This window comes from Lissotriton vulgaris, chromosome 6 (assembly GCF_964263255.1).
Source record: "Lissotriton vulgaris chromosome 6, aLisVul1.2, whole genome shotgun sequence".
Lineage (NCBI taxonomy): Eukaryota > Metazoa > Chordata > Amphibia > Caudata > Salamandridae > Lissotriton > Lissotriton vulgaris.
In genome coordinates this window covers 176,834,157-176,856,530 of record NC_141694.1, presented here as the reverse complement: position 1 = coordinate 176,856,530, position 22,374 = coordinate 176,834,157, and the positions used below count along the sequence as shown (strand labels likewise).

The 22,374-nt window shown below is 41.2% G+C and overlaps 1 protein-coding gene across 1 annotated transcript in view; it reads left to right on the top strand.

Annotated features, from left to right (window-relative positions):
- The window catches only part of LOC147706977 (cytochrome P450 2K1-like), a 300,169-nt gene that overhangs the window by 120,230 nt on the left and 157,565 nt on the right, over positions 1-22,374 (top strand). The window contains exon 5 of the mRNA XM_086926206.1: positions 17,881-18,054. Within this exon, the coding sequence (XP_086782332.1) occupies positions 17,881-18,054 (174 nt within the window). The remainder of the gene's footprint in view (positions 1-17,880; positions 18,055-22,374) is intronic.

Here is a 22,374-nt window from a genome sequence, read left to right as displayed (position 1 = left end):
GGATCATACTAGACATCCCACGTAATGAACACATCTCTGGTCACCTTAAAGACCTCCACTGGCTACCCGTCAATAAGAGGATCACTTTCCGACTGCTAACCCACGCACACAAATCACTCTACGACATCGGACCAGAATGCCTCAACTCACGACTGTCCTTCTACACCCCCTCCCGCCAACTACGTTCCTCCAACCAAGCTCTCGCCACTGTACCTCGCATCAACAAGACCACCATGGGAGGCAGATCCTTCTCATACCTGGCTGCTAAAACATGGAACTCACTCCCCGCTTACCTTCGCCTTACCCAGAACCACCTAGCTTTCAGAAAGCAACTTAAAACGTGGATATTTGACAAGTAATCCTCCTCCCCTGTCTAAGCGCCTTGAGACCCTCTGGGTAGGTAGTGCGCTATACAAATTCTCTGACTTGACTTGACTTGACTTGACCCTCCACATACCGTTTGTTTTTAAGTATCTAGTGCAACTGTTCAGTTGCGGGTCTATTGAATCAGGGTGTAAACACAGTTTAGTTTACATCTCCTAGCTCACCCAACTCAATTGTGTGTGGGGCCCTTTTGTCTACCGTCACCAACACCCTAGAACAACAACTTCCTTATAGATAATATCTCAAATAATACACACCTCCCGCTGGAGTGTTTGTAAGTTGATTCACCACACTAAGTGCTTTAATCAGAGTCCTCATCCATCATCTCGTTATCACCCACTATGGTTTAGCATCGAATGGGTGTTTACTCATCAGTGTGTTTTTGCCCAGTGACATTATCCCCTTTCATGCATTAGGGCAGTGTCACATATTGACACCAGTCTGGACAAGTTTTTTCAGGCTCACTTTGAGGAGTGTTGTCTCCCTCATGGGCTTGGAACCGCTCATTTCCCTCTTAAATACCAGCGAGTATATTCATTTTAATTCTCCTATCCCGCGAGGAAACAGACGGTGATATACACGTCTCTGGGGATTCACGAGCATCGAGGACTGCGCATGCGCAGGAGAGTCATGTACACGCACTCTCCACGCATGCGCGAGGAAACAGCGGTCCTCTCTCGCGGCTCTTCCGCGATTCTGCTGGAACTCGTCATTGAGCGAGGATCCCGTTAAACGCGAGCATGGTAGCTATATGAAGAGGATGGGCGTTTTTCCAACCACCTCCACTTCCATTCGGGTCCAGAGCCGGGGTACCGACGGCTAGGTGAGTTTTGTAGCGCCTACATGCCGTTTTTTCCGGCGTTCTCACTCGCAGTTGGAACTATGCTGAAAGGGTATCTAAACTAAAGGGAGCCTACCTGGCCCCCTACCCTTTTCACTACTGCGCGTTTTTTGGAGGGGCGATATTATCTATTCATCATGATTCACTGAGCAGCTCACATTGATGTAGGGTCCCTGATACCTAGATATGTGAGTGGAGTAGGACACCATTCAATTACCTCTACACCTTGGTTGCCAAATGGCCACGGGCGGTAAACAAGTGTTCTCTGGTTTTTGTTGTAGGAGAGCTAGGATAGTAGTTGCTGGATAAGTTTCTCCTAAACCACGAATCACAACACAACCGCTTTTTGTGAGTAAGTCACCTGGTAGCACTTATCAATGCCTAGATGTTAATTTTACAAGAGTTGAACATCGCATGACGTGTGACTTAGGTGCACTTTGTAAATTTGAGAGGGTGTTGTTGGTGGTTTTGACAATGGGGCAACTATCACACGTCCGTTGGGTTTTAAGTGTAGAACCATTGGTTTAGGCACAGTAAAGTTATGTGCTTACTGTGTCTTTCATTTTTTACACTGCAGAGCGGGGCCTCATTCCCCCGAGCGGTTGCCGGGTGAGGTGAGGTCTTCACCCACACAAAGCTGGGTGAGTATCACCTTGAGGAAATGCCTCAGTGTGATTGAGCTAGTATGCTCCTATTTATGCAGAATGCAAATTATTCATGCATGTGTGCCTGCACGGTCCCGAGTTGTGTGTATTGGTGTGTGTGTGCAATCTGGCGCTGTTTGACATAGTGTCTTTTTGTTTCTCGTTAGGAAGAGGAATTATTCCTCTCCCTCCAGTGGACATCTAAGTATTCCATGTCCTGGTATATATGTAACTTTGTCAGTACATGTGTATATTCTTCACTCTTACACTCTACAAACAGTTGCAGTAGCCAATTTTGTTTATCGGTCCTGAAGAAAGCCGGGCTAGATGCCCGTATGGCTGAAACATGTCGACCATGATCATACTGTACAGCGCTAGTGGGTAGTCTTACTACCCAGCGTGTTTTTTAACCCTTGACACTAGGACTTCTGTTTAAACGCTCTCTGAAGTCCGGGTAGTCAATTTTAACATCACTATTTGAGCACTGCACTTTTTTCATTAACATCACTTGGAGATGTAAATCATGCTCAGTACTTCTGACATCCATTCCCGCACTGGCATTATAGAGGCGGATTCAGTATGGCATGATATATAGTTCCCACATGACGCTAACTCCACCAAATGGGTGGTCTGATGGGAATTATTTCAGCCTTCCTACACTAATGCCTGAAACATTTTACAGCCCATGTTTCACGCACCCATCACCGGTACCGCACTGGTACTGATGTAGGCACACACTTTTCTCCGACTTGATCTGCTCCTTTGTGTGTTATGTATCTTGATTACCGGAGCGAGCAGACAGGTCTTAAAACTTTCCCCTTGACCCTCCACATACCGTTTGTTTTTAAGTATCTAGTGCAACTGTTCAGTTGCGGATCTATTGAATCAGGGTGTAAACACAGTTTAGTTTACATCTCCTAGCTCACCCAACTCAATTGTGTGTGGGGCCCTTTTGTCTACCGTCACCAACACCCTAGAACAACAACTTCCTTATAGATAATATCTCAAATAATACACACCTCCCGCTGGAGTGTTTGTAAGTTGATTCACCACACTAAGTGCTTTAATCACAGTCCTCATCCATCATCTCGTTATCACCCACTATGGTTTAGCATCGAATGGGTGTTTACTCATCAGTGTGTTTTTGCCCAGTGACATTATCCCCTTTCCTGCATTAGGGCAGTGTCACATATTGACACCAGTCTGGACAAGTTTTTTCAGGCTCACTTTGAGGAGTGTTGTCTCCCTCATGGGCTTGGAACCGCTCATTTCCCTCTTAAATACCAGCGAGTATATTCATTTTAATTCTCCTATCCCGCGAGCAAACAGACGGTGATATACACGTCTCTGGGGATTCACGAGCATCGAGGACTGCGCATGCGCAGGAGAGTCATGTACACGCACTCTCCACGCATGCGCGAGGAAACAACGGTCCTCTCTCGCGGCTCTTCCGCGATTCTGCTGGAACTCGTCATTGAGCGAGGATCCCGTTAAACGCGAGCATGGTAGCTATATGAAGAGGATGGGCGTTTTTCCAACCACCTCCACTTCCGTTCGGGTCCAGAGCCGGGGTACCGACGGCTAGGTGAGTTTTGTAGCACCTACACGCCGTTTTTTTCGGCGTTCTCACTCGCAGTTGGAACTATGCTGAAAGGGTATCTAAACTAAAGGGAGCCTACCTGGCCCCCTACCCTTTTCACTACTGCGCGTTTTTTGGAGGGGCGATATTATCTATTCATCATGATTCACTGAGCAGCTCACATTGATGTAGGGTCCCTGATACCTAGATATGTGAGTGGAGTAGGACACCATTCAATTACCTCTACACCATGGTTGCCAAATGGCCACGGGCGGTAAACAAGTGTTCTCTGGTTTTTGTTGTAGGAGAGCTAGGATAGTAGTTGCTGGATAAGTTTCTCCTAAACCACGAATCACTACACAACCGCTTTTTGTGAGTAAGTCACCTGGTAGCACTTATCAATGCCTAGATGTTAATTTTACAAGAGTTGAACATCGCATGACGTGTGACTTAGGCGCACTTTGTAAATTTGAGAGGGTGTTGTTGGTGGTTTTGACAATGGGGCAACTATCACACGTCCGTTGGGTTTTAAGTGTAGAACCATTGGTTTAGGCACAGTAAAGTTATGTGCTTACTGTGTCTTTCATTTTTTTACACTACAGAACGGGGCCTCATTCCCCCGAGCGGTTGCCGGGTGAGGTGAGGTCTTCACCCACACAAAGCTGGGTGAGTATCACCTTGAGGAAATGCCTCAGTGTGATTGAGCTAGTATGCTCCTATTTATGCAGAATGCAAATTATTCATGCATGTGTGCCTGCACGGTCCCGAGTTGTGTGTATTGGTGTGTGTGTGCAATCTGGCGCTGTTTGACATAGTGTCTTTTTGTTTCTCGTTAGGAAGAAGAATTATTCCTCTCCCTCCAGTGGACATCTAAGTATTCCATGTCCTGGTATATATGTAACTTTGTCAGTACATGTGTATATTCTTCACTCTTACACTCTACAAACAGTTGCAGTAGCCAATTTTGTTTATCGGTCCTGAAGAAAGCCGGGCTAGATGCCCGTATGGCTGAAACATCTCGACCATGATCATACTGTACAGCGCTAGTGGGTAGTCTTACTACCCAGCGTGTTTTTTAACCCTTGACACTAGGACTTCTGTTTAAACGCTCTCTGAAGTCCGGGTAGCCAATTTTAACATCACTATTTGAGCACTGCACTTTTTTCATTAACATCACTTGGAGATGTAAATCATGCTCAGTACTTCTGACATCCATTCCCGCACTGGCATTATAGAGGCGGATTCAGTATGGCATGATATATAGTTCCCACATGACGCTAACTCCACCAAATGGGTGGTCTGATGGGAATTATTTCAGCCTTCCTACACTAATGCCTGAAACATTTTACAGCCCATGTTTCACGCACCCATCACCGGTACCGCACTGGTACTGATGTAGGCACACACTTTTCTCCGACTTGATCTGCTCCTTTGTGTGTTATGTATCTTGATTAGGGGAGCGAGCAGACAGGTCTTAAAACTTTCCCCTTGACCCTCCACATACCGTTTGTTTTTAAGTATCTAGTGCAACTGTTCAGTTACGGGTCTATTGAATCAGGGTGTAAACACAGTTTAGTTTACATCTCCTAGCTCACCCAACTCAATTGTGTGTGGGGCCCTTTTGTCTACCGTCACCAACACCCTAGAACAACAACTTCCTTATAGATAATATCTCAAATAATACACACCTCCCGCTGGAGTGTTTGTAAGTTGATTCACCACACTAAGTGCTTTAATCACAGTCCTCATCCATCATCTCGTTATCACCCACTATGGTTTAGCATCGAATGGGTGTTTACTCATCAGTGTGTTTTTGCCCAGTGACATTATCCCCTTTCCTGCATTAGGGCAGTGTCACATATTGACACCAGTCTGGACAAGTTTTTTCAGGCTCACTTTGAGGAGTGTTGTCTCCCTCATGGGCTTGGAACCGCTCATTTCCCTCTTAAATACCAGCGAGTATATTCATTTTAATTCTCCTATCCCGCGAGGAAACAGACGGTGATATACACGTCTCTGGGGATTCACGAGCATCGAGGACTGCGCATGCGCAGGAGAGTCATGTACAAGCACTCTCCACGCATGCGCGAGGAAACAGCGGTCCTCTCTCGCGGCTCTTCCGCGATTCTGCTGGAACTCGTCATTGAGCGAGGATCCCGTTAAACGCGAGCATGGTAGCTATATGAAGAGGATGGGCGTTTTTCCAACCACCTCCACTTCCGTTCGGGTCCAGAGCCGGGGTACCGACGGCTAGGTGAGTTTTGTAGCGCCTACACGCCGTTTTTTTCGGCGTTCTCACTCGCAGTTGGAACTATGCTGAAAGGGTATCTAAACTAAAGGGAGCCTACCTGGCCCCCTACCCTTTTCACTACTGCGCGTTTTCTGGAGGGGCGATATTATCTATTCATCATGATTCACTGAGCAGCTCACATTGATGTAGGGTCCCTGATACCTAGATATGTGAGTGGAGTAGGACACCATTCAATTACCTCTACACCTTGGTTGCCAAATGGCCACGGGCGGTAAACAAGTGTTCTCTGGTTTTTGTTGTAGGAGAGCTAGGATAGTAGTTGCTGGATAAGTTTCTCCTAAACCACGAATCACTACACAACCGCTTTTTGTGAGTAAGTCACCTGGTAGCACTTATCAATGCCTAGATGTTAATTTTACAAGAGTTGAACATCGCATGACGTGTGACTTAGGCGCACTTTGTAAATTTGAGAGGGTGTTGTTGGTGGTTTTGACAATGGGGCAACTATCACACGTCCGTTGGGTTTTAAGTGTAGAACCATTGGTTTAGGCACAGTAAAGTTATGTGCTTACTGTGTCTTTCATTTTTTACACTACAGAGCGGGGCCTCATTCCCCCGAGCGGTTGCCGGGTGAGGTGAGGTCTTCACCCACACAAAGCTGGGTGAGTATCACCTTGAGGAAATGCCTCAGTGTGATTGAGCTAGTATGCTCCTATTTATGCAGAATGCAAATTATTCATGCATGTGTGCCTGCACGGTCCCGAGTTGTGTGTATTGGTGTGTGTGTGCAATCTGGCGCTGTTTGACATAGTGTCTTTTTGTTTCTCGTTAGGAAGAAGAATTATTCCTCTCCCTCCAGTGGACATCTAAGTATTCCATGTCCTGGTATATATGTAACTTTGTCAGTACATGTGTATATTCTTCACTCTTACACTCTACAAACAGTTGCAGTAGCCAATTTTGTTTATCGGTCCTGAAGAAAGCCGGGCTAGATGCCCGTATGGCTGAAACATGTCGACCATGATCATACTGTACAGCGCTAGTGGGTAGTCTTACTACCCAGCGTGTTTTTTAACCCTTGACACTAGGACTTCTGTTTAAACGCTCTCTGAAGTCCGGGTAGCCAATTTTAACATCACTATTTGAGCACTGCACTTTTTTCATTAACATCACTTGGAGATGTAAATCATGCTCAGTACTTCTGACATCCATTCCCGCACTGGCATTATAGAGGCGGATTCAGTATGGCATGATATATAGTTCCCACATGACGCTAACTCCACCAAATGGGTGGTCTGATGGGAATTATTTCAACCTTCCTACACTAATGCCTGAAACATTTTACAGCCCATGTTTCACGCACCCATCACCGGTACCGCACTGGTACTGATGTAGGCACACACTTTTCTCCGACTTGATCTGCTCCTTTGTGTATAATCCATTCTATCCCTTGTAAATTTACTTGCTTTTCGCTTCTCTACCTCCGCCTCATGTTTGTTAATTTTCTTTTCCATGGCATCAATCAGTTCCTTAATTTCTTCTGTTACAGGGATTTTTGCCAGTTCCTGCTCCAATGCTTGAATGATGCTTGTGATTTTATCTAGTTTTCTCTCCGCATGTATAATTAGTGTTCTCATTCATTTGAATGAGTACTCATTGGTGTCTTGTAGCCATAATTTTATCAGGTCTGGATCAAGGTCATTTAAGGTGGGCATAATGAGTATGCGCAGTCCTCTTGGAACTCTCTTAAACTCAATATATTTTTAGTTGTTTTCTCCCACCATTTATTGATTTCCAGTATCTGATTCTGCTGCAATTCTCTTGTGATGTTTAATATTGTTCTTTTCTCCATATCTTTCCCTCCTGCTGATCCTCCCGTGTTGGTATGTGTGGAGGGAGTGGTTTCGTCATCATTAAGTAGATCCCATGCCCTTTGTTGGCGATTCCTATATTTATCGGCCATCTGTGTGAGAGAGGTTTGAAAAGTTGTAAATAAACATAGATATATGTTGTAGATTAAAGTCAGGTTTATTCTTAACACCCTCACCATCAGCTGTCAAGCAGTAACTGAATACATAAGAATGCTCTTCATCTTAGCATTCTAGGTTCCATGAAACCTACCTAAGATAGACATAGAGATCATATTACACATCCTCTTTCTTATATTAAGATTATACTTGCAGATGTAATACAAATGAAACACAAAATAAGCAAGCATCAGAATTACATTTCAGCACAAAAATATCGAAATAGAAATAAACCCATAAGTGAATGAGGAAACTATTTAAGAGGTGTAATCACTGAGATAAGTTGGCACCTTCCTAACTCGTGAAATTGTTCTTCTAGAAGATACCACTGTGCCACTAGTAGAGATGGTCCGCCTGGCACAAACATCCATTTCAGGATTGCATTTCTTTACAATTGCAACACGATTCAAATTCCATATTTTGCCATTTTCCAACTTCACGGAATTATTGAAACATTTGATAACTTTCATGGGACAAGAGTATTTGGACCAGGACAAAGAACCAACAGGAGCCCTGACCTTAACTTCATCCCCAACTTCAACTCGTCCTTCTTGTACCCTTTTTCTTTCATCAAAACACTTCTTATTTTTCAAACGTTGTTCTATCTCTCTCACTCTCCATTCACCAATACTATTATCTTTTACCCCTTTTCCCCAGCACATCCAAGCCGTACTCAAACTGGTATTGGGAGTTCTTCCTTTAAACAGCTCAAATGGAGTTTTCTTGGTTGTCATCTGTGGTGAAAACCTATGCGCCAAAATACATTTCTGCAATTCAACCTTCCAATCTAACCCATTAACTCTTGAAAGCTGAAAGTTCTCCTTTATCACCCTATTAAGTCTTTCCACAGTCCCATTTATCTCTGGGTGATAAACAGAAGATCTTTTATGTCTAATACCACAAGACAACAAAAAATCAGCCATCATACCAGAGCAAAACTGAGGACCATTATCAGACAAAAGAGATTTAGGAAAACCCTCCCTTTTAAAAATGTCCTTTAGAAAGTCAATAACGGAAGAAGAGGTTACCTCTGAAACCGAAGAAATCTCAACCCACCTTGAATAGAGATCAATCACCACTATCAAATGGGGGTACGATGCTCACCTGAGAACGGACCAACAATATCCATGACAATGTCCTCCCAAGGTCCACTTGGAAGATCACGACAGACCATGGGAGCAGTGCGAGATACTAAAATGTTATCGCTTACTTTACACTGCAAACATTCACGCACCTCCCTTTCAATTTCCAAATCCATCCCTGGCCACCAAAAAGAACAACGAACCCTTTCTTTGGTTTTTACAATTCCCATATGTCCTTGATGAGCCTCTTCAATCAACCTTTTCCTCAAAGAACTCGGAGGAATCAACTTAGAACCCCTTAAAAGAACACCTTTCTCCACAGATAACTCATTCTTGACCAAATGCCACACCTTAGACAGACCTTTTTCAAAAACAGTATTGTTCATTACTGAAGCAATCACACCAACAATCTCACAATCTTTTCTGCACTCTTCCAACCATTCCTCCTCAAGTATAACTCCAGAGGTAATTTCACAGACATTAACTGCACTTTCTCCATCCATTTCCTCATTAACCACCTCAAAAGAATCATCAACAAGACGTGAAAGACAATCAGCCGATACATTCTCCACCCCAGGTATATAATCAATTTCAAAGCAAAATTCTTGTAAACCAATCACCCATCTTTTGATCCTTGAAGAAACATTATCCAAACCTTTCACCATGAAAATCTCCCTTAGTGGTTTATGATCAGAACACACTTTAAACTCTGACCCCACAGAATATTTCTGAACTTATTCAAAGCCCAGAATATGGCCAAAGCCTCTTTCTCAATCACTGAATAGTTCAGTTCTGCTCCTCTCAAACTTCTTGAGGCACAGGCAATAAGCTTCTCCTGACCATTCCTTCTTTGCTTTAAAATTGCTTCCAAACCCTTTGAACTTGCATCAGTGATCACATAAGTCTCTTCAAAAGGAACAAAAGCTTTCAAATCAGGAGCCACAACTAAATTTCCCTTGATGTCCTCAAACTCACGTTGACAAACATCCGACCACTTAAATTCCTTATTTTTTCCCAAAAGATCTCTCAATCCCCCTGATTTACCAGCTAAATTTCTGAAGAACTTTCCATAATATTCCACCATTCCAAGAAAAGAAACAACCTCCTCCTTATTCCTTGGTGATGCTAAGTTACTTATTGTATCAACCAGCTCTTTCTTTGGTGAAATACCAACATCAGAAATGGTATGACCTAAATAATTAACTTCTGGAACTGAAAACGTACATTTTTCAAATTTTAAAGTCAAGCCTGCATTTTCTAACCTTTTTAGAACTGTTCTTAAAATTCTATCATGCTCCTCTTGATTCACACCATAAATCAACAAATCATCTTGATAGCATTTCACCTTTCTTACACCCTTCAAAATGGATGCCATCACCCGTTGAAAAACCGACGCAGCAGACACAAGACCAAACGGCATTCTCTTATATTTGAAGGCACCCAACAGGGTGATAAATGCCGTAAGATTCTGTGAATCCTGCGTCAATTCTATCTGATGATAAGCCTGTGTTAAATCAAGCGTCCTAAAAATCTTGGCATCACCTAAAGATGATAGCAACTCGTCAATATTGGGCAATGGAAATTTATCCACCTCCTTATTGAGAGATCTCAAATCACAACAGAGTCTTATATCGCCATTGGGCTTGTTTGCGACAACAATAGGAGCCAACCATTCAGTTGCCTCCACAGAAGTAATTATATTCTGTTCCTGTAATTTTCTCAATTCCTGTTCAACTTTTTCCTGAATTGCTATTGAAATCCTTCTGACATCAGCAACCACAGGAACAGCATTCTTCTTTACCTTTATACAATGTTTATAGCCTTTAAGGCAACCCAAAAAAGATTGAAAGAGTTTAGGAAACTCCTCCATAAATGAGTTATTGCTTGACACAACTTCCTGAATTTGAATCTGAGGATTTGCATTTGAATTGAGAATGACTCCCAACAAACGTTGATGTGGCCACCCAATTAAACAATCCCCCACTTTGGAAACATAAACCTTCCCAACTATAATTCTTTCCCTGAACTCAATAGCAGCATTAAAATATCCCATCATGCTTATAGGTGCACCACCATACCCTCCTGCACATACATCCATTTTGGTTACCTTGTTTCTATCCTTTAAACACCTCTCATAGAACTCTATTGAAACAATTGTTATTCGTGCACAGGAATCAAATTTCATTTCCAGATCAATTACTTCAATCTTAACCAAATCAGTTGGATAATCCTTTTCTTCTTTATCCTTCACTTGACATATAATTTCCTTTATATCCTTGGTTACAATCTTCCTTTCCTTAGATTTACAAAACTTTACAAAATGCCCTTTTTTCCCACACCCATGACAGAGAAAACTCATTGCAGGACAGAACTTCGAGTTCGCATTATGACCAGCTTTCCCACATCTATAACAAGTTACAGCTGACGATGAAGCTTCCTCTTTGCCTTTCTCATATACCCAGGCCTTACTATCTTTCACCTCCTTGACCTGTGTTACATCCTCCTCCACTTCTAACTTTTCCACCTTTTCCTCAGACTTCCCTTTGTCATTTTTTAATTAATCAACACATTTAATCATGTGTTCAACCCTCTTGGCTATGCTTACCACCTCGTCAAGAGGTGGTTCATCTTTGAGCCATAATTCCTCTCTAATTTTATCCTCTCTGCATTTCAAAACTAGCTGATCCCTCAAACGTTCCTGCTTGGCAGGACCAAACTTACAAGTAGAAGATAATTTTCTCAAGGCAGTCAGATACTCCTCTACTGACTCTTCTTTACCTTGCTCCCTTCTTCCAAAATGATATCTTTCCATTATGGTACTAACACGAGGCAAATAATGTTTGTCTAGTTGCAGCAAACAGACCTCATACTCATCCAAACCTCTCTGTTCTTGATGTGACAAAGCGGGTAAATTTTCTAGAACCTCCTGCCCTTCCCCACCAAGGCAATGCATTAATAAAGAGTATTTCCTCTCCGCACTTAAGTTTGCGCCGCCATCTCTCGCATAGTGCGCAAAAATCTTTTTCCATTTGCTCCATTTTACCCTTGGCTCACCTGGATCACTCAAAAAGAACGGATGTGTTTTACATTCTGCATTCTTGTACTTTGGACAACTTAAAATATAGTGCACCTTGTTTTATTTTCAATTTCCCTTTCTATTTGCTATTATGCCAATTTTATATTTCTTTTTATTTTCCTCAAACAGCTATTTTTTCCAAACTGCACTACCTTTACTTACTTCCTCAGATCTTTACTCAACTTAAAAAAAAAAAAAAAATACAACAACTTTGTTCTTCTCTTAGCAAGTTTTGTATATCTTACACACTAATGCCCAGATGCATCAAACTTCTTTTTTGCGAATCCTAATTTGCGAAAATTACCGAATCGCAAATTAGGATTCGCAAAATGGTATGCATCATTATTTTCGCATTTTTTTTGCAATTCGGTAAAAATCGCAATTTTTACCGAATCGCAAAAAAAATGCGATTTGGAAATTGCGAATTCGCAATTCCCATTCATTCCTATGGGCTGAAATGCCCATAGGAATGAATGGGAATTGCGAATTCGCAATTTCCAAATCGCAATTCAACAAAGCATTTCAAGGGTGGAGAGGGGGGTCCAAATGACCCCCCCCTGCACCCATGAAATGCACTTTTAGCTATAAGTTACATACACACATGTCCTAAGGACATGTGTGTCTGTAACTTAACAGTTTAAAAAATGCATTTTGTGCATTATTAAACATTTTTGCAAATTACCACGAGGTTCAAACTCGTGGTAATTTGCACGTGCTATTTTGAAATTCGCAAATTTTTAAACAATGATGCATTGCATTTAAGGAATCGCAAAATTGCGATTCCTTAAATGCAATCGCATTTTAGAAATTCGCAAAATTCGCGATTTTGGACAAAATCCAATGATGCATATCAACAAGCATTTTTGGAGTCGCAAACGGCCGATTTTAAGGAATCGCACCGTTTGCGATTGAAAAAATGGTTGATGCATCTGGGCATAAGACTCTTGACATGACCTTACTTCCCCCATCAAAACGAAAACGAATTTTAAACAAACAATTGCAGAGTAAGAAGAAAATAAATTATATATATATATATATATATATATCAGTTTTTTCTGAATTTCTACGACGCTTTCCTCACTTTTCCTTTCAAATCCAAAAGACAACGTCGCACCGCGTAGCAAAACTGCCACACATCTGAAAATGTACACCTTCAAAATCACGAAGAGATGAGACCGTTTTAAATTGAGCTTTCCTTTTTTTTAGCGCGAAGAGAAACTGCTGCTCCAGCTCTCCAAAGACTGACGTGTGCCCTTTGGACTCGCGTCTGAAGTCTCACGATGAGTCATTCATTTCCTAGCCGACTCCCCTTCCACATTCCATAACGTCATCACATTTGAGAATACTCCGAGGAAGAAGGAGCTCGCACCGCTGATCAACCGCTCAACCTGGATGAAAAACGGTAACCGATTTCACTGTTTGCCACACTTTAAACTCCACAGCAATTACTTTTTCAGGGTTACGCTGCTTTACTCTCCCTGATTTCCATTCCTTTCCAACCCAAATCTTGAACACAGCCACAGGAGAGGTCACAATTCTTTTTTTTTATACTGACAAAAAATGTTGTACCTCTCTTTATTACTTACAGCCGCAGGGAATGGAATTTCACCTTTCTTCACGACAGAGTTATATTAAACCTCTCATAAATCCTTCAGCACACTTCCTCTTGCTAACCGACTGCCGCTGGGGAAATCATTTAATCTCCCATTTAAATTAACTGCCGCCGGGAAAGCTCAAAGTCAGTATATGAAACAAAATTATACGTCACAATTTTCCTGTTCCTTTTGCTTATAAATAATGCCAATCTTCATTCGAATTCCTTCCAAAGCCAGTAAATTGCTTTACGTGACAAACCACTTAGCTTGATGTTAGGGTGTTCTTCCTTTATCCTTCCAGTCTATCCCGTCCTCGTCGCCAGTGAAAAGTCGTAAATAAACATAGATATATGTTGTAGATTAAAGTCAGGTTTATTCTTAACACCCTCACCATCAGCTGTCAAGCAGTAACTGAATACATAAGAATGCTCTTCATCTTAGCATTCTAGGTTCCATGAAACCTACCTAAGATAGACATAGAGAGCATACAACAAGGTTACTGAATTTTCTTAATTATTTTCTATTTTGCTCTGGTGTTGTATTTTTCTTTTATAGGATTGTCCCACCCGTTCCCAGAAAGAGACAATTTCCTCTTTAGCTGCTGATCCTCCTATTTTTGCATATTCGAGAATTACAATATATCGTTCTATCTCATTTATCAAATTCCCATTCAACTTGTTGATGCCCTGTCGAAATATTCAAATGTTTAGATAGTTTCTGCCTTGGGTTTTGGAGATTTGCGGGCATATGGTGTTAACCAAATGTGATAGACTATTAGCGTTACTCCGCGCCAGTGTTTCATAAAATTCAGTCTTTTACCACATCCAGGCTCTCCCTATGCGGTCGAATGACCACTTTCGACTTCACTTGTCAAGCGGTTCGTGTATGCATGTTCTATTCGTGTCGGGTCCCCGTTCCTCCCCCTCTGCTTTCGCAGCATCACGGATTCACACAGATGCTGCCCCCCAGCGTCCCGCTCACTCACCGCTGGTTGCTCCCCGTTGAATCTCCCCACACTCCTCTTCTTCTGTGTTGATTCCGTCCTCGTCGCCAGTGAAAAGTCGTAAATAAACATAGATATATGTTGTAGATTAAAGTCAGGTTTATTCTTAACACCCTCACCATCAGCTGTCAAGCAGTAACTGAATACATAAGAATGCTCTTCATCTTAGCATTCTAGGTTCCATGAAACCTACCTAAGATAGACATAGAGAGCATACTACAAGGTTACTGAATTTTCTTAATTATTTTCTATTTTGCTCTGGTGTTGTATTTTTCTTTTATAGGATTGTCCCACCCGTTCCCAGAAAGAGACAATTTCCTCTTCAGCTGCTGATCCTCTTATTTTTGCATATTTGAGAATCACAATATATCGTTCTATCTTATTTATCAAATTCCCATTCAACTTGTTGATGCCAGTCGAAATATTCAAATGTTTAGATAGTTTCTGCCTTGGGTTTTGGAGATTTGCGGGCGTATGGTGTTAACCAAATGTGATAGACTATTAGCGTTACTCCGCGCCAGCGTTTCATAAAATTCAGTCTTTTACCACATCCAGGCTCTCCCTATGCGGTCGAATGACCACTTTCGACTTCACTTGTCAAGCGGTTCGTGTATGCATGTTCTATTCGTGTCGGGTCCCCGTTCCTCCCCCTCTGCTTTCGCAGCATCACGGATTCACACAGATGCCGCCCCCCCAGCGTCCCGCTCACTCACCGCTGGTTGCTCCCCGTTGAATCTCCCTGCACTCCTCTTCTTCTGTGTTGATTCCGAGTGCATTACCCAAGCTCTCGATAGAGGCGTCGATCGCCTTTACTTCATTATTCTTCGTGACTGGATTGTTTCTGACCGCCTCGCCTCGATTGTCAGTGCTCGTGATGGGCGTTCCAGCCCCCGCTCCGTAAATAACTTCGATTCCTTCCGCCTATATATATGCTCTGCACACCTGCAAAGTTCCTTTATAGGCCAGTGGTGCTGCAACTGATGATGCTCTAAATGTAGACAATATGATATGGATAAGGTTTATGCATCCCATACTAAAGTACTTCACACAGCATGTGATTAAAAAGCTCTGTGGCATTTCCTTTCAAGTTGTATTAATTCAACAGAGACTTGTTTGTAAAATGTGATACGCTGGCCAGCTCCTTACAGAAAACTCATCTATTGAAACCAGATTCTCCCCTAAAAGCACAAAGGTATTTCTTATGGGTGTGTTACTGAAATGGGGCTTCCCTCCAGCAGTTACGTGCAGCCAGAAAGTCTACAGAGCATCCATACCCCTAATCTACACAGCCTTTGAACTGCCATGAGCATGATAGTTCAATGGCCTATTGTCATATGGAAACTGCATTTTCCCCTACCATGGGGATGCTCGTTCTTTTTTTTAATTGACTTATCCTTGAATAGAAAATATTTGAGTGAGTTCTGTACCATTTCTCTAAAAAGTAAACACACTAAAAAGGATGTATTTTAGACAAAACTACACGTAGACAGTGAAATTCAAATACTGCTACTTCTAACATAATAAGAAGTTGGGGTTGCAAATTTGATTTTGATATTGGAAGCATGCTGCTGTGAATTGTCATCTTGCCTTGTGGTGTGATGCATGTTATAATTAAGGCTCCCTGTTCTCCATTTTTACTGATATTTACAGATAAATACAGACAGAAAAACATTTGTTTCCTTGTCTGTGTTTATTTTTAAATGTGGGTGAAAAACGAAATTGGGTTGCTTTGGGGTGATTCTAAATACTCTCTGCTATGACTGTCAGTCCAACAGATGTGCGGATTGATAGGTAAGGGGCTAAAAAAGAAAAGGAATTTAGTAAGAGAATGAAAAGATATGACTCCTTTGAACTCCACAGAATATTAGAAGGGGTTGTGGTCATCCTTTTGCCACCACACTGTCAAATCCTGCTTGACATATCTTTTTAGCCACACAACAATTCTTGTATATCCCCTGTCTAATTGCTGAAGGACCCTGCTTATGTCCTACCAGACTAAAGTCTATGCAGTGTCTGTTTGAAACTGGATATTAGTGTTCGATGTGAAAAGAAACGTTCTCACACACAACCCCAGTGCTGAGAGTCCAAGTTTAATGTTGCCGAAGATGTATGCCATTTTGAAATTGCCCAGGCACATCACATTTTGGCCATGAGTGCAGTAAGGCAAAGAGGTACTACTAAAACTGTAATAGGGTTACACCTAAGAATTTTCATCACATTGGCTAGGGAGTGCCCAGGAGTCATCACTATTTTGTCCAAGCATAAATGTGGCACCACAAGGCACCTCCTTCAAAACACTGCTGCACTTGCAAAATAATGTCATGTGGACTGAGCCAGCTGCACTTAGCATCTGTGACCTGTAAGAAGCACTTGAGGAAGTTGGAACCCATTCCACTTGAAATCCAGGGACAAGAGCTCTCCAAGGATCATTGGGCTGGGAGACTCTAGGAACATAAATTGGGGAAGGGAATATTCCTATGAAGAATCCTAACTGACCAGTGGCAACTGAAACTGAATAGACCTTGCAGTTGCCTTCTGCTTGATCCTCTGAGAGTTTCTATGTGCTTCTACGGAGGTTATAAGGCCTTGGATGAGTACTACTCTGGTTGTTTGGGCACCAAAAAAAGTTTGGAAACTTTTTCAAAAAAAGATTAAAAGGGAACTGACCACAAAAAGTATCTGACCGGTATTTCCATCGAATTGGATTTCAGATTTGTCCCACCTGGAGAAGAATTTTTCCTCAGAAAAACAGCAAAGTAACTTTTCAGATTGGGGATTGGAAACATTTTCGATGTTGCTATTTCCAGACCCCAGTGGGGCCAATCTACTTGCCACATCTGACCAGTGCTCCATTGTGCAAATCACTTCTACTTCCTGAGCTGCATCAACCACTGCCTACTGTTTGATGCTATCTGGTGCCCGTATTTTTGTTTTTAGGTGTTATTTTAATTATTATTAATTATCTCTATTTTTAAAAATTGGAGTAAGACTTTTAATGTATTGTGTTTTTTTTACTTTTAACTGTTTTGATTCTTCTAAATGCTATACATATTGTATCTAGGTTAAGCCTGCCTGCTTTTTTGACACAGCTACCAAGATTTAGCATCAGGTTTAAATACTGAAATGACTGTTATTACTTGTGGTGGGTTTCCATCCACCCCAACTAATAATTCACTTTTTCACAATATCATGTCAACTTGCTGTCTCATCATTACTCTGTTAAGTAACAGGTAAATTACATTTTTGTGTTATTGCATATGCATGTGTAAAAAACATTACACTTAAATTCCTGATGACCACATAATGTGCCGCATTTGAAAAATGTCAATGTTTAGCTACTACAATGCATGTATTGAAATATAATGTTCTAAATTACTTGTTCGTTATCTACATTGCAGCTCTACAATTTATATCCTGCTTTGGGATTCTTGCCTGGAAATCACAAAACTATATATAAAAATATAAAAGATATACACTCATTTCTACGCACAACGTTTATGAAGAGTAGAAAAGAACTTAATAGTGATGACAAGAGAAGTTTCATAGATGCATTCCTTCTCAAGGAGCAAGAGGTACCATTAATAAAGCAAATTATGTCTGTATAAGTTTTAGGTATGTCTGCTTATGTTTACTAATACTTCTTCCATTTTCACCTGGTGTATATACTCAACACCATGAGGACTCCTAATTATTTTTCAGTATTTCTCAACTTGTTTTCGATTACATTCCATGTTAGAATATATATTTGTAACAGTACAGGGACTGACTCGGAGATCAGGGTGTATATCTGCAACTAATGTATGTGAATGTGTATTGGAAAACGAAAACTGTGAAGCCACATTGAAGGAAACAAAATCATGGAAAACCAATTTTAATTTTAAGAAAATACAAATAAATCAAAATGAAAGGAAGTATTTTAAAGGAAGGATAATGGTAAGGAAAAATCCAAAATTACATTCAACTTGAGTGGAGTTTAGGACTAGTGGGCGGGGGTTGCTTCTGGGTTAATATTTAGGGGTTATCAGGGGTGGGTGGAGTTCAGGCATAAATAGGAAATTTTAACGTTCAGGGATGGATATAGTTTAGGAATGGGGAGGAATTTTTAGGAATTAGTGGAATTTAAAGGAGGTGAAGTGTTTTCATTGTGCAAGGATGGGTGGAGTGTAGGGGTGTTCGGTTGTTTAAGGGATCATGGATGGCCGGAGTTTGGGCTGATGATGGTTTTGAATGTTTAGTGATGGGTATAGGTTAATGGTGGTGATGAGTTATTTAGGGTTGAGTTTAGGGTGATGAGGGGTTTTGAGGATCCCTGGAAGGGTGAGTTTAGACATAGTAAGTGGTTTTATGGTTCAGGAATGGGTAGGGTTTAGGGGTGATGATTCTTTAGGAGTTATGGATGGGTATTGTCTAAGGGCAGCAGGGTCTTTTAGCGTTCTGGGATAGATGGAGTTTGGATGTGGTGATGGGTTTCTAGGGTTCAGGAAGTGGTGGAGTTTATGAAATGGGTGAAGCGTAGAAGCAGAAAGGGCTGGGTTTAGTTTAGGGATCAGGAATGGTTGTTCTTTAGGTGTAGTGAGGGGTTTTAGGTTTCTTGGATGGGTGGAGTTTAGTGGTAGAAAGAACCTTTAGGGTTGAGGGATGGGCACTGAAATAAATATCCCTATCAAAACTGTTTCTGAAAGTAAGACTCGCAATTGTTGTACACATTAAAATATAAGCATGAAAAAGCCAACTTCGAACAAAAAGAAATGGTAAATGCTATGCATTCTAAAAAATGTCATTAAACAGTTTAGGTGAAATGAATTCCCAGTAACTGTATTCCACTAAATCATTTTTCTATGATATCACAGATAACCATCCGCAACAGCATGAGTAACAAGTACTCCTAGATCTTAGATCTTGTTTGGTACTTCTTAGTTTGCTTTTGATAACTTACCATGTTTCAACATATATTTTCATGCAGTGGTTGATTCAAATCTCAATATGTACACCTGGAACACCATGGGTAGCTAGCACTCCTAGTTATTATTCAATACTTTTTAGTTTGTGTTTGATAACATTCTATTTTTCAACATAGATTTTTAACCATGAACTCGTTGATTAACAATGTGAAATCAACTTAATCCTAAACTTACAGATATTCTATCCTCAGAAAACCTATTAGTTTGTTGTTAGAAATAAAGTACACCTTAGTTTTGTTTCCTGTTCTTTACTGCCTTGAAAATGTTTTTCTACGTAAAGAAAGTCCTTTCATACAGCCCCAGAAATATTATGGTACCTGCATTTGTTGTCACTTCCTCTGTGCAAATTAACTGTAGACTTTGTTTGCACTAAAGAAAAGTGCAAAAATTAGATGTGAAGACCATAGGAATGACTGGTAAATACCTGCAGCATTATGACTATGAGGTTTTTCACTTACATTTGCAATGCCACCTGCTTTCCCTCCCCTCTGACCACCTTTTAGCGCTCCTTTAAACCATATTCTGTGAAGTTAATGGTTCCATTTGTAAAAGTGGTGAAGCTCTTTGCAGCTTCTTTATGCCTGAAATCGGGTATAGTGCATTCGCTCTCACAGGCAATGATATCCTTCGCTCATGGAGACCTCTTGATTCATGTTGGCTGTTTCACAAAGAAACTTCTTCGAGTGTTTATTTTCAGTGGTTTTGCTCATCCAGCAATATAGTGGATTGGCTGGTGAAGTAAAACGAACAAAATCTTATCCTTCCTGATTTGTCTTAAATAGGCCTTTAATCACAAGCAGTCGTCTATCACTGTTTACGGAACTGGTGACAAGTATACTGGCAGGCCTCACTCCCCAAGTTCATTGGACTGCTGAGCAGTTTATCATCGTTAATGGATTGACTTTCAGCCAATATAACGCAGTATGGGGCAAAGAATTCTTATCTTCACATTCTTTGACTAGCCAATATACATTCTCTCACAGGCGGGCTGGACTGGCCGTTTTTCTCATCAGACAATTTCCTAGAGACTCAAGCCTGTGTAGACCAGTTTTTAGGTTTTAAGACATGCAGTAGCTACGAAATGGGCTTCGAGCACCCCCATCATTTGTAATTTGTTCTTTGACATGTTTTTCGAAATCCTTGGTTTATAGAGGTGCATTGGATTTTATTTGTACAGAGTTTTGGTCTTTAGTTCACTCCCTTGGCTTCTGGCCCTATTACATATAGTCATTCCCTTCAGTTTATTTCTTTTACCTACAGTTTTGAGTTGGTCCTGGGTCGTCTTTTCAGAATGCTGTTTTGTGCGTGGCTGAGGCATTTTTATTTTACAAGTGCCTCACAATGCATCAGCACAACGGAAGATACTGCACCCCCTCTTTCCCCCAGCTAGGCGTTCCTGTATTTTTAAAACATATGCTTTTGATAAATTAAAAAAATCTTAAATACCACAAACTCTATCTCAAGGTATCTGGGCCCTTCATGCAGAGCCTCCTGCCTATACTCTACCCTCTCTAGCCTAAGCAGCAAGGTCGGCTGCTCTAGCACCACATCCTATGATCTGCATTTAAGATGGCTGCCACTCTTTTGGAATGCACAATTATTAGGTGTTCCAAAGCAGTGCTGGCCATCTTGGTTTGTTTGGACTGCAGTCTTATGCAACATGGATGTCTAGTGCTGGTTTTACATTTTGTTTCCATTCTAGTCCTTCTTCTTTTTTTACTAAAATCATAATTTGTGAGCTATGCTGTATTAGTGTAGGGCATAGAACAGGATGAAATCTGCTCTCCAAGGTGGCAGCGTAGGGATACATATAAACGAGATTGAGACCCAGTTCACCACCCGAGAAGTCTTCTACAAGCTGCTGAGCAAACTCCAAATAAAGCAGCCTTAACTGAGTGCTTTTTACACTCAAGGCTCTAATCCTGTCAACGTTTCCTTCATCAATTTCAATGACCAGTCTGGCAGCAGGGACATGGTCTGCTTCAATGCAGGCTGGGAACTTTCCATCTTTATCTACAAAGGCATGCGCAAGGTGAGGCAGTCAGGGTACTAGCAACTCCGGGCAGAGTCTAAAAAAAAGACCACAGGTATTAAGTAGCCGTTTGCAATTAGACAAGGGTGCCTGGGCTTCTTACCTTTGCAGGGAATTTTGGGACAGATTATGGTTGAATAAATAAATATGCTATTCTATTTATATAGTGCTTACTACAGTTGTTTTTAATAGTTGCCATGCTTAGTTTTCTGTATGCTGTGTCAGTCTCTTCCCCACTCCTTCTTGTAGGTCTTGCCTTTCATCAACTATGAAACTCACCCATCCCACAGAAAATGCCCCTTTCTGTTACTGCTTGGGAGAGACCAGCATGCTGGGCTCCTCCTATTTGTGATTACTAGGAAAGGTGGAGGTTCCCCACCTTTAGAGGTCGTGTGCACTCTTCAACATTGACCTGAAGAGGTCTTTCCAAAATTTTTCATTTATTCATTTCAAACACGTTTCTCAAATAAATTCATCCAAGCCATCATTTGATTATTCTTTTCTTGTAATCATTTATTTAGTTATACTTGATGTTATCATCTTGATTAAATCATATTCACTTCACTTCTCAATTACCCAATGCATTTCGGGTCAAGGACCCTTCTTCTGGGGTCTCTATAAGGAAAAACAAGGACTTTTATGAGCCACCCTTACAAGTCTCTTATCTCAATGCATAGACATTAGAAAAAACTTTAAAGCAACTCTATAAACAAACTGCTCAATCAGTGGGTGTATCAAATCGCTTTATAAAACCCTGTATAATCAAAATAGTGTTAACATTTCACGAAAAACATTAACTTAAACAGACAAGGTTTAAAAATCTGAAATAAACTGCATTGTTTCCTAGTAATCAGTCATATAACAGTGTTCTTAGACACAACACTTTGGAAGAGGTGCAC